The 12,855-nt window shown below is 55.0% G+C and overlaps 1 protein-coding gene across 1 annotated transcript; it reads right to left on the bottom strand.

The window, feature by feature from the left end:
* Positions 1 to 5,845: 5,845 nt before the first annotated feature.
* On the bottom strand, positions 5,846 to 10,608 carry LOC129082461 (leukocyte immunoglobulin-like receptor subfamily B member 4). Its single transcript, XM_054588157.1, has 7 exons — positions 10,578 to 10,608; positions 9,941 to 10,216; positions 9,494 to 9,796; positions 7,760 to 7,882; positions 7,118 to 7,170; positions 6,164 to 6,324; positions 5,846 to 6,086 (listed from the first exon to the last, which is right to left on the bottom strand). The coding sequence occupies exons 1-7, from the start codon at positions 10,606 to 10,608 to the stop codon at positions 5,846 to 5,848; spliced, it is 1,188 nt and encodes a 395-aa protein (XP_054444132.1).
* Positions 10,609 to 12,855: the final 2,247 nt, after the last annotated feature.

The raw sequence follows: 12,855 nt of genomic DNA on the forward strand, positions 1-12,855 counted from the left end.
GGCCGGGTCTGCCTGTGAATGTGGGGCAGCGGGCGGGAGGCCGAGCCTGGGAGCCCATGCAGCACAGGATGTGGTGTGTGAAGCCCAGCGCGCATCACCGTGAGTTTCCCGTAGTGACAGTGTTACAAGCAGGTTTGCAGCTCTTCCTCCGGCTCTGACCGTGGGGCGTGAGGACGGGCAGGGAGCTCAGGACACATCTGATCCTGCCTGAGGCCTCACCAGGGCCTCGGACAATTGTCTGCCTCACCTGAACCTCGACGTCTCAAATGCGAAATGTGGGCATGAGGCCCAGGGAAGGCACAGGGCAGTCAGTTCTCCAGCCAAAACCTTAGAGTCATTGGAAAAAAAAGCGTGTTAAACCTTGGCTCCCTGTGTACAGCCTGTATGTGCTTGGGGAAGTCAAGTGGTTTAATCAGAATACAATGACACCGCCATCTTCTTCAAAGGTTTGTTACAGCGTTTCCATAACGGGCAATTCTTTCCAGCCAAAAAATGCGCAGTTTCTTACATAAATGCATTGCTTTCGTCTGTTATACAGGAGCAATAAACTCTTAACATATAATAAAGTTAAAATTAGTATTAAAATACTACACTTATATTAAAATTATTTAATATGAAATATGTTATATATTTTATTTTCTTTCTTTTTGACTCGAGTGTGTTTTTTATTAGCAGTGTTTTTTGGTTGAACTCATTGGCGTACAGGTTTCAAGTGTGCGACTCAGTAAAACATCGCCTGCACACCCTTGTGCGCCCATCACCCCAAGCAAAGTCTCTGTGTGTCCCCATTTACCGCCCCCCGCCTGTGCTCACCTCCACCTACCCTCTCACCCTCTTTCCCTCTGGTTATCACCACACTTTTGTTTGTGTCCATGTGTTTATATATATATTTTTGCTTCATCCCTTTGCCTCCTTTACATCCAGTCTCCCAAACCCCTCCCCTCTGACAGCTATCAAGTCTGTTCCGTGTCCATGCCTTTGTTACTATTTTGTTTGTCAGTTTATTTCATTCATTAGAGTCCAAATATAAGGGAAACCATGTGGTATTTGCCTTTCTCTACCTGGCTTATTCCATTAGCAAATTAATCTCCAGATCCAGCCCCTGCACCGTATCGGTTAGGGCTGTTCTTGTAACATTTTGAGGGAAGGTGTCATTCTCATGTGAGTAGAACTTCTTGCTTAGAAACTATCCTGGAAAAGAAAGGCTAAAGTGAGATGTCCGCTCTTGATCGGAATGATAGCTTGGACAACCTTCAAACTCCTAGGCAGGTTCTGACCCGAAGTCAGAAGCTCTGCCCTTCCTGGGTCAAGGGCCACCTGTTGGAGGGCTACTGCCCTTGTCCGTCCATTCTGGGGCCTCCAATATAAGACTCACTAAGAACAGAGTTGGGTGTGTCAAGTCAGCTTTCTGTTTTTCATGATCTGGTGACCTTAGCCTTGATGAGTAAACAAGAAGCAGTGAATGAGAACCCAGGGACACCCACCAGTTTCCACGTTGACCACAGGCCACGTATGTGAGAAAGCTGGTTACATATGCGCTATGTTTTCAGTCACACTCAGCCTGCACAAACAGTTAGATGCCAATGCATGGGGGCAGGAGGCGGGAGTAGCTGCTTTGAGGGAGATGAAGGGGCAAGCTCACCTGTAGATGAGACAGATGTCTCTAGACCCAGAGGACATTTTTTCTTTCTCCTCCCCCATAAAATATCTTAAGTCTCATCTTAAAATTTTATTATCGATTTTTAGAGAAGGAGAGAGGAAGGGGGAGAGAGAGAGAGAGAGAGAAGAGAGAGAGAGAGAGAAACATCATTGGTTGTCCCACTTATTGATGCATTCATTGGTTGGTTCCTGTGTGTGCCCTGACTGGGGGTTGAACCAGCAAACTTGGTGTGTTGGTACGACTTCCTAACCAACAGGGCTACCCAACCCTGACTGGGGATTGAACCTGCAAACCTTTTTTTTTTTTTTTTTTTTTTTTTTTGCGTATGGGGCAATGCTCCAACTGAGCCACCTGGCCAGGGCCAATTTCTCATCTTTTTATTTTTTTTTAATTTTTGTTTTTGGTTCAACTACAGTTGTCCCCATTTTCTCCCCCTTACTCCCCCCCGCCCTACCTACTCCCACCTCCCACATTCACTCCTCCCTCCCTCTGCCAAATTTCTCACCTTTTTAAACCTAAACTTCATCCATAGCACAAAGGTAAGGTTACCAGTGAATGGGTTTCTGGGTCAGAAGTGGGGAAATAGATACCCTGGAATGGTAAGAAAGTTCTGTCTTGGAGGAGCCTTGTAGTTTGCATTTCAAGTTTAGGTCTCTGATCTATTTTGAGTCCCTTTTTGTGAAGGGTGTAAGGTCTATGTCTAGATGATGATGATGATGATGATGATGATGATGATATTTGCAGGTGGATATCCAGCTGTTCTGGAACCGTTTGTTGAAGACACTATCTTTGCTCCATTATATCGTCTCTGCTTCTTTCTCAAAGACCAGCTGACTATATTTGTGTGGGTTTGCTGGTGGGCTTTCTATTCTGTTTTATTTATCTATTTGTCTATTCTTTTGCAGACCCCAGGAATCGAACCTGTGATCTTTCAGTCTGTGGGACGATGCTTCAACCAACTGAGCCACATGGGTCAGGGTTCTTTGTTTCCGGCTGGCTCTTGATTTCTATATCCTTTTTTGTGTTGTTGTAGTTCCCACTAAATTCCTTGCATTTATCGCTAAGTTCCTCGAGCACCCTTGTAACCATTACTTTGAACTCTGTATCTGAGGAATTGCTTGCCTCCATTTCATTTAGCTTTTTTTTCCCCTCTGCAGATTCCTCTTGTCCTTTCCTTTGGAGATCAGTCTCTTTGTCTCCCCGTTTAATATGTCTTGTTGTGTTTGTTCCTGTGTGTGAGATGGAACTATTGTGACTCCCCGTCTTCGAGGGGGAGGCCTTCTGCAGCAGGTGTTTGGGGGGACCCAGCTGGGTGCTCTGGGTATGTCCCTTGTGTGGGTCCTGTGGGCCCTCCTGTTGCAACTGGGTCTGGTTTGCTTTTGGCCCGTCTGTAGGTGGGATTGACCTGCAGCCTGGCTTACTGGTACGCTCAACTCTGGCCACGTACTGCAAGCTGCTGACAGAACACCACGAGACGAAACAAACCCAAAGGGAAACCAGACCTAAACAAGCCAAAAAACTTAACAGCAACAAAAATAGCACCAAAAAAAAAAAAAAAAAAAAAAAAAAAAGGAAAGAAAAAAAAGACAAGAAAAAAAAAAAGAAGAAAACGTCAGTGGAAATAAACAATAAGAGATGAAACCAAAATAGAAGCATATGAAAGGAGAGAAGGAAAAAGAAAAGAAAGAACGGGTAAAAACAAAACAAAACAGACAAACAAAAGACCCTCCCGGAAAATAAGAAAAGAAAAAATCAAATAAGAAATGGAAAGATATATATATATACATATGTATACATATATATATATATATATATATATATATATATGAAAAGCAAAAGACAAAAGAGAAGAGAAGCAAAATGAAAGAGAGAAGAAAAAATAAAGAAAAGAATAGAAAGACAAGGTGGCACCCGTCCCGTGGGGCGGAGAGCCTGCTGTGAGCGGGCTGTGTCCTCCCGGACGGCAGGATTCGCCGTCCGGGAAGCCTGCCTACGGGGCCGCGACGCTGTCCGAGCTGGCCACGGGGCAGGCGGGCTCCGACCTCCAGGGAGGGTCTCCGGTGCCAGCCCACGCCAGCCGCTGCCCACGCCTGGCCCTCGGCAGCCTGTCTGAAGCTACAAGCAACCCACAGTCTGTTGGGCTTGGATTCGCATGGGAAGGACCAAGCTGCGCTCCGGAGCTGGCTTTTATTAGCACAGCCCCCAGGAAGGGTCCCTAAGGGTCCAGGGCGCCCGGGGACCGGGGCTCCGCCGGCGCCCGCGTCCGCCTGCCAGCCGACCGCCGGGCTTCCTCTCTGGGAAGGTCGGTCTCTGACAGGCTCTGGTGGAACCTGGAGCGCGGCGGGCACTGGATCTCCGTGAGGAGGGGGGGCCGTTCAGACGTTCGGGAGGAAGGTGGCTGTGTTCGCCCGCCCGCGAGCCTGGGCCACACACCCCGGAGTTTCCTCTGAACTGGGCAGGGCGGAGCCGCGCCGAGCCCGGTGCGCGGGGTCTCCGGAGCCCAGAGGTTGGGTCTGCGGCAGGTCCCGCACTCGGAGGGCCCCGCGCGGAGCCGCGGTCTCTTCCCCCAGTAATCTGCACTCAGCAGGCGTGCCGGGGCCTCGGGAAGGCTGATTCCAGCGGTCTCCCGTCGGAGGTGCTGCTCGCACCTGTGGGAAGGAGGGTGGGCTCTTCCCCTCCTTCGGGGGCGGCGCCGGCTGAACTCACAGGGGATCTGGGATCTGCCTCCCCGCAACTCAGCCGCGGAGCCCAGAACTCGCCCTCTGACTCCTGGGCAGAAGCCTTCCCGGGAGGCACAGTTCCCAAAACCCAGCTCTGCGAGGCTCCCGGCTTCCCCACACTGCCAAACCAAGCAGCAGGCGGCCGAAAATCGGCCCTGCTCACCGCTCTGGCCTCGGCAGGGCTGGTCACGGCAGGGCGGGCCCCACATTCCCGGCTCTTCCTGGGCCCCCCACCGGCCAAAAGCCCAGCTCCCCGCCATGGTGAACCCCGGCAGGGTGCGCCGAGAATCCCAGCGCCGCGCGGCTGTCCGGAGCGGAGGAACCCAGCAGGGCGCGCGGATTGCGCAGCTCAGCGGTTAGGGGAGGGGTCCCTCCAGCGCGCGGCAGGTAGGCGGGACCAACGCTCTTACGAGCCACCCAGTTCAGTCACTGACCGGATGTCTGCCCAAGGCCTGTCCACAGAATAGAGGGTCCCTAAATGTCCCTGCTGGGCGTAGCGAGCAGACCCCTCCAACTTCCTAGGCTGGAGTTGGAACAATCGGAGCGCCCCTTCCCCGGACTGGTGCCATCCAAGCCTCCCGGGCGCACAGAGTCCGCGCTGGTTCCCTCCGCCGACGCGGCCACCCATCAGAGCCACTTTCCCCGAAGGCGCAGATCTTCTTAAAATCAAAACGGCTTCTCATGTTAAGTTTGTCACATGTTTCTTTTTCAAAAAATTTCATTGTTGACACTGTCGTAGATGTGCTTATTCTCCCCCTCTGCCCCCCTCCATCCTGCCTCCCACCACGCCCCCCACTGTTGTCTCCGGGTCATGCATGTAAGTCCCTTGGCTGGTCCCTTCCCCTTCTTTCACTCAGTCCCCCCTCCCCCCCCCCTCTGACAGCTGTCAGTCTGTTCCTGTGTCCATGCCTCTGGTTCTATTCTGTGCATCAGTTTATTTTGTTGATTAGACTCCCCATATGAGTGAGTCGATACGGTATTTGTCTTCCCTGACTGGCTTATTTCACTCGGCATGATACCCTCTAGCTCCATCCGGGTGCTCCCGAACGGAAAGGTCCTCTTGTTATTATTATTTTTTTTAAATGACAGATTTACATTCCGTTGTGCCTACCTGCCACATCTTTCTATCCAGTCACCTGTGGTTCCGACGATTCAATGCAACACGTTTTTTACCTGTTTGGTATAATAGCATAGGACATCGAATTTGAAAGCGTTTTTATTTTCTAATATATTCACTCAGGGATTTTAATTTTCTCATTTCATAGGTTGGATGGGTTTTATATATATAGTATTAATTAAAATTTACACCTCTGATTTCGTGCACATATTGATTAGAGGGACTTCTGTTTGTTCTATTGCCAACACGTAAGAATACTAGTTATCTTTGACTATAAAAATAGGGGATGCCCAGAGGCCCCAGGGTTGGCTGGGGGTCCAGGCCAGGTCTCCAGGCTGGCCGGGGTCACTAGCTGGGTGTCTTTTGGGGCAGCTCCTGTGCCTTCTGAGGTCCCTGCAGGCCCCCGCCCTGGAGTGTGGGGTCGGGGCCCTTCCTGGGCATGTGGACGACAACAGCAGCGTACACGCTGGGCTCAGCCGGGGGCTGCTCTGACGGGGAGGAAGGGGGGGCACTCCTCTCCCGTCTGAGGCTCAGGCGGTCCAGCTGGGCGTAGGTCACCTCCTGGGGGGCCGCAGGTGCAGCAGCCTGGAGCAGGGGACAGTGAGAGGGTGAGACGTGGCTGGGGCGGGGGACGCCTGGGGCTTGGAGAGGGTGGGACCCCTCTGTCTGTCCATCTGTCTGTCCCCTTCTGCTTGTCTGCCCTTCCTGTCCAGCAATTCCCGTGACAGGAGGGAAGGAGAGGGGGCCATTCCCTGCCTGAGCCTTGATCTTGAGCGGTTCACCTGGGCACATGTCACACCCTGGGGGTCGTCACGGGGCCTGTTCTGCTGCAGAGAGACAGTGAGACAGAGACGGCATGTCCTCGATCCCACTGTTGAATCCTCCCATCAAGCATCCACATGGGGTCAGAGTGAGGGTTGAAACTTCGGGTCAGATGAGGTCACTGTCCTGACGGAATCTGCAGGGGCTTCCTGAGCCTTGGGGCATCTGGTGCATCTGTGGTTCTGACTCGTAACCTAACCCACTGTCTCTGCTCATTTGGCTCGACCCACTCGGCCCCTCTGGCTGAAGCGCATGTCCTGCCTCAGGACCTTTGCACCTGCTGTGTCCTCTGCTCTCCCCCCTCACCACGCACTCCACCCCCTGCTCTTGCTTTATTCTCCTTCACAGCAGCTGGCCCTCCTGACGCCATCACCTGTGTGCAGGTGTCTCCCTCGCCCACAGGTGGGCTGGACGAGTGTGGGGACAGGCTGCTCGGGGCGGCACCGCGGCCCCTACATGGAGCCGGTGCCCAGGGAGCTCCCGTCACGGCGGCTGCGTGACTGAGTGAAGGGGCCCTGGGGCCTGGGGTGAGTCACTCATTCGCGCCTCCTCCTGAGACCTGGGGCTGCCCAAGGTCACACAGGGGACGAGGGGCCAGCCCAGGGGACCCCCCAGGAGGGGCCATGAGGTCCCAGGAAAGGGAGGAGTGAGTCACAGCAGGACGGCCTGGTGCCCAGAAGGAGAGGTCAGTGTGGACGCTGCTGAGAACCAGGGGAGGGGAGGACAGGGGAGGGACCCTTGGAGTGAACTGGGCAACAGGAAGGAGCTTGGAGGCCTGGACAGGGGCAGGGGTCTCACCCGAGGGTCCAGCTCCACGCCCTCCCCAGCCTGTGGGTCCTTCACGGCAGCATCTGCGGAGGCAGAACAGGGTGTGTCTCCTGGCAGGGTCCCCGGGATCCCAGGGCTGCAGACCCGCTGCCCCCAGATGGGCCACTCACCCAGGGTGAGGTGAGGGGCCAGGTCAGGCTGTGGGGATTTCCGTCCCCCTCCCCCCTGACCCCACACCCTCCCAGGCTGTCCCCTCCCCCGTGGCCTCCTGGAACCCCTGTGCCCCTCCCCCAGGGCAGCCGTCCCTTCCTCTCACAGAGGGGCTCTTCCTGGGCGTCCGCAGCTGGGCGGGATGGATTTCAGCCCCTCTCTGGGCTGGTCAAAAATGACAGTCTCAGGCCTAGAAGGGTAGGCACCCCTCTACTTGTGACTCCAGGGGAAAGAAGGAAACCTTAGCACATGTATGTCCATATGTTTCATATTTCAGGAGATTGAAAATGATGAAAAATTAACTTACATGTTGGCATTACGTGTATTCTTTCTAGATTTTTTGATTTGAGATTCTGGAGAAATCTGTTGCTCAGCTGACCTTCCCCATCTATTTGGTTTTCTGGCAGCAGATGCTCTGACCCCCTCTCTCCTGTGGCCCAGGTCACCCCGTCCCCTACTCACCCGACGTCCTGCCTTTTTTCTGACTCCGGTGTCGGAGGAAGAGGAAGAGGAGGAGGGCGAGCAGCAGCGTGAGGGCCGCCGAGACCCCGATCAGCACCTTCCAGTACCACTGCAGACCCTGGGCTGGAGTGACGTCATGAATGAGCCAAGATGCCCTTTCATGAGCCCCTACTGTGTGCGAGGCACATACTAGGGTCTGTGGTTCGTCTCCTCTAACCTCACAGCCCCCCTGCACCAGGGATCGCTGACCCACCGCCCAGTCCCCGGGGGCTCAGAGAGGTGAGCCGCGTGCCCCAGGGCCCCCAGCCTGGCCGGGGCAGGGCAGGGACCGGACCCCGGACGTGGGTTCCCTGTGCTGCCCCCATGCTGCCCCCTGGGGACACCAGCTCCGAGCTCTGGGCTCCTCCTCTGCAGGGGCCTGTCCTGTCCCATCTGGAGTGGAGGGTCCTGCCCTATTCCCTGCCCCCCAGCCCAGCAGGGACACGGGAGGGGCAAGGCTGTGGGGTGAGCCCTTATTGCCCCTTGAGAAGTTTGGGCTGGGCTGGGCCTCTGCCTTCCTTGGCTTATGAGGCCCCTCATGTCACCTACTGTCACCGCAGGCCTGTGAGCAGGAGGGGACCAGGGAAGACAGACATGAACCCAACACTCAGAGAAGAGAAGGGACCGTGGGCCCCACAGCGGGAGCCGCAGAGCCGGGACCTGACCCAGGTCTGACTCCAGCCCTGGTTCCCTCCTCTCAGCTGAGCACCTGAGCTGAGGGATAGACCTGGAGGCCCCAAACCCATGTCTTCCTTCTCCCTCCCTGTACAGTGTCACTGTCACTGCTATAGAAGGGACAGTCCCCATAACATCACATCCTGAGGGGCTTCCCTGTGAGGACCCCTCCCAGGAGGTCAGAGTCAGAACGGAAAGGAAACCAAAGGTCTGGGCCAGGATTCTCTCCTTTTACACTTGGAGACACTGAGGCAGAGAGAGGGGGAGGGCGTGTCCAAGTCAGAGCCCCCAGAGGAGCCTCAATTTTCACAGGACTCAGCTCCTGTCCCCCGTGGACACACCCACCACCTCCCCACGGAGACCCTCACTCACCGCTCTGCGGGCCTGACTCTGTGGTGGGGAGCGGTCGATCCTCAGAGCTTTCTGGAAATTCCGGATGGGGGTGAGGGTTTGGGGCTGCCTTCTCCCGACTTGAGCCCCGCTGCTCCCCCCCCCAGCCTGGGTTCCAACATGTCCCTCTGCCATGACCACCCCCCCATCACCTGCCTGCCTCAGAGCCCTGGGGGCCCTGTGGTTCGCAGGCAGCTCTGCCTGACCCCCCGCCCCTGGGACACACGCCCATCCCTGAGTGTCTGGGGGACATGAGCCCCCTGACGGACCCTCAGAACTTCCCTGGGCTGCCCCATGCTCGCTCTGAGCAGGGCTCTCAGGGACTCACCGGCTGTGGGGATGGGCCCTCCACAGTGTTTTGGAAATAAGGGTACAAAGGGGCATGAGAGTCTGGGGCTAAACCTGAAGTCCCCAAATCTCTCGGACCCTAATCCTACATCTTGTATTTGGTACCTTCAGAAGACTTGCCCTGCGTACTTCCTGCCTTCCTGCCCCAGGTGAAGAGGAGGGATGGGCAGGACTGAGGGTCTCTGGGGGCAGATCTGTGCTCGGAGACCCTCACTCTTATCCCTCTTCAGATGTCTCCTGAGTGGACTGTGCTCAGAAAGGACGAGGTCAGGGGCTCCTCACCTGAGACCACGAGCTCCAGGGGGTCACTGGGCTGAGACCACACCTGGGGAGTGTTCCTGTAACAGCCGTAGCATCTGAACCTCCACCTGTGGACGGACGTCACGGGGCCCACAGGGAACAGGGCCTGGGACTGCCCACTGGGGAGTCGCTGTGAGTCCAGGGTCCAGGGGGGCGTGCGTTCCCCTTCCTTAATCAGAATGAACCTGCCAAATTGCTGCCCTGAGCCACACTGGAGGGTCACGTTCCCTCCTGAGGTCACGACAGGGCTGGGCAGGGCCGAGAGCCTGGGTTTGCCATAGACCCCTATGAGAGAAGGAGGCAGCGTGGTAAATGGGGCTCAACCTCCCTCCTGTCCCCCAGGGCTGGGCTGTGAGGGGGAGACGCCCTGAGGGCATCCCCCTCCCTGAGGGCAGAGCCTTGGGCGGGGACCCCTGGGTGTCCTCTCACCTGTCACCACCAGCTCCAGGGGGTCACTGGGCTCTGACCAGCCCGTGGGGCTGCGGTATTTACAGTAAAATCTCCCTGCATAGATGTCTTTCATGGAGAACTTGGCCTGGTCCCGGGGCTCCCGTGGTTGCTCTCTGCCCACAGGTGTATCAATTTCACTTTCATACAGACAGTACTCCTGGGCCTGCAGGGTCCCCTGACACCCGATGGTCACAGAGCTCCCCGAGGGGACCACAGGGCCTGGCTCAGCCCAGATGGTGGGTCTGGGGAGGGTCCCTGGAAGGGATCAGAGGCGGCATTAGAAAGCCCCTCCCCTCCCGCATCCCCCAGCTCAGCCCTCGTCCCCCCTCTTTTATCCCCTCATCCCAGGACCTCTGTGCCCCCTCCTGAGCCCCAGGATGAAGTAGGAGGTGGGACAGGGGGTCTGGGGAGGACTCACCATTCTGCTCGAGGGTTTCCTGGCCCAGACTCAGCCCTGGAAGAGAGTCCCTGTCAGGTTTGCACCCAGATGTCAGAGCCGATTCCCTTTCCTTAGAGCCTCCACCCCTTGAGCTCCTGAGACCGGTGTTCCCCATGCAACAAGCACGCGCCGCTGCCCCATCTCCTGCTGCCCCGTCCCCATGTCCCCACAACTGACCAAGGCAGAGAAGAGCAGGGAGGATGGACATCGTGCCGTCTGCTCTGAGTGGCCCCACACTGCAGGTGGATGAGACCCTGGCCTGAAGGACAGAGACGCGCAGGAGGTGGTGAGTCAGGGGCTCCCGCCGCCCTCCTGGCTTCCCATCTCCGCGGACCCACAGCGAGGGGGCGGCCCCGCCCTGGGCTCTGGGTTTTTCCATGAGGGGGGCTCAGGAGGACTCCTCATCCTCTGGAGACGCTCAGCCCAGACCTGGGGTGTCTTCTCACCCCCAAGGCCCTCTGCCTGGAATGTGCTCCTGCTCAGGGAGGGCGGGAACCAGGGTCTGGTCCTCCTTTGACCCTCAAGTGCCTGACTCTCTAAAAAATTGACTATGCATTTTCTCAACCTCCCATAAACAGTATTTTCTTTGGACATTGCCTCATCCAAAAACAAATATTTACTGATCATCTGCGACCTGCAGAATATTTGTGCTAGAATCGGAAGCACATCTGTGACCCAGGAGACTGATTTTCTGCATTTTGAGAACTCTTCTTATCAGAAAAAGAGCATTCTAAGGTTAAAGTGGAAGTGACTTTACTTACAAAGGGGTAATGGGAAAAAATAGGAGAGCACCCGGGGCCATGACTCGGCTGTGGTTGAGGGAATGGCTTTTTTTTTTTTTTCATCCTCATCCAAGGATATATCTATTGATTTTGTAGAGAAAGGACGGGGGAGACAGACAGACAGACGTTGATGAGAGAGAAGGAAATATTGATTAGTTGCTTCTCATGTGCCCGGACTGGGGATTGAATTCACAAGCTATTGGTGAATGGAACACCACTCCAAGCAAGTGAGCCTCTGGGCCAGGGCTGAGGGAAGGGCTGTTTATTGAGGTGGGAACCTAGGAGGAGGGAGTGAGAATGTTCTTGAAAGGAAAGAATATTACAGGGAACTCTAGACACAGAGACTGTCTGATGACAGTGAGGGAGGGTGAGGTGGTGGCTGGTCATGGGGGGTGCTCTCCCCCACGCAAGGACGTTAGATTAAGTCCTGAGGCAGAGGCATATGCAGGAATGAGCTGTTACGGTCAGACTGCATTATGAATCTCACATGGGCCGTGTATTACAAAGGAACCCAAGCAATACAATATGTGAAATAGCACATAATGTCAACAGTAATTGAACTCCAATCCTGTGTGTCCAACAATATTAGATGCAATGCTTGCATGGATTTATCACAGAATCCACACACATATTTTAGCTGTTACAACACATGTAGAGAAGAGAAATGAGGGGAAGAAATCTCAGTGTTACTTCTGGTCCTGTGATTTTAGTTGGGAGTTTGGGAAGGTCTTTGCTAGTTCTATAAACTCTCAGAAAGCCCACACGGAGGAGAACAGGTGCGGTCCTAGGAGACGGTGTGAGTGCGTCTGCCTCTGTGTGTAAGTGTGTGTGTGTGTTTCTGTATCTGTGTGACCGAGTGTATGTGTGTGTGAGTGTTTCATGAGTATATGTGTGGGTATGTTTGCGCATGTGTGAGTGCGCATGGGTGTGTGTAAGTGTGTGTAGTGAGTGTGATTGTGTGTGTGTATGACTGTGTGTTCACAGGGTAGCTACACCAGTCTGGTTGCGGGAAGGGGAAGGGGAAGCTGTGATTGGAGGGTCCCATACAGATGATCACGAACAACCGTCGCTTCAGAAGAAAGTCTAAATTCACCCTAAACACAGTGAAGAGCGCGGGAAGATTTTGGGCAGAAATGGACAGGTTTTGAAAGAGAGTTAGAAAAACTGATGCAGATGGTGAATAGAAGAGGGTGAGGGTGTGGGGTCAGAACCGAGGCAGGTGGTGGATGTGGCCACTGCCTTGGGGATGAGAAGGGCGACCTTCCCTTCCTGCCTTGTTGACTGGAGACCCCAAGGAGCCCTCGTGACCATGACCGTGAGCCAAGAGGAGGCGGAGGGAGGAGCCCCGGGTCTGTGCAAGCGCTCTTTTCCTGCAGGGGAGCTCGGCACCCGCTCCTGGCCCTGGAGCGCAGGGGCTGCGTCTCACACCGTTTCCACCTGACCCTGAGTCTCTGTGGGGAGGGGGCTCTTTCTCTCTCCCTCTCCTTGGGGTGAATCACTTGAGTCATTTCTCCCGCTTCAGAGCACCTTCGATGCTGGTGTCATTCTCTTATTTAAACTGTGGAGACTCTTGAGGATTCAGAAAACACTGACAATCAGGAGGGTTCTGTTAGGGGCGGGAAAACATCCCCCACACTTGCAAAGTCGGCTGTTGCAGTACCGCATCCTGAAAG

This window comes from Pteronotus mesoamericanus, unplaced genomic scaffold (assembly GCF_021234165.1).
Source record: "Pteronotus mesoamericanus isolate MK-2021 breed Mesoamerican mustached bat unplaced genomic scaffold, CSHL_Meso_final scaffold_128, whole genome shotgun sequence".
Lineage (NCBI taxonomy): Eukaryota > Metazoa > Chordata > Mammalia > Chiroptera > Mormoopidae > Pteronotus > Pteronotus mesoamericanus.

Excerpts from the sequence above, each read along its gene's own strand:
- LOC129082461 (XM_054588157.1), bottom strand. The coding sequence starts at position 10,608 with ATGTCCATCCTCCCTGCTCTTCTCTGCCTTG. Across the intron at positions 6,325-7,117 it reads GCGTGGAGCTGGACCCTCGG|CAGAACAGGCCCCGTGACGA; the intron begins GTGAGACCCCTG and ends GTCTCTCTGCAG. Across the intron at positions 6,087-6,163 it reads GGGGACAGACAGATGGACAG|CCAGGCTGCTGCACCTGCGG; the intron begins ACAGAGGGGTCC and ends CTGTCCCCTGCT.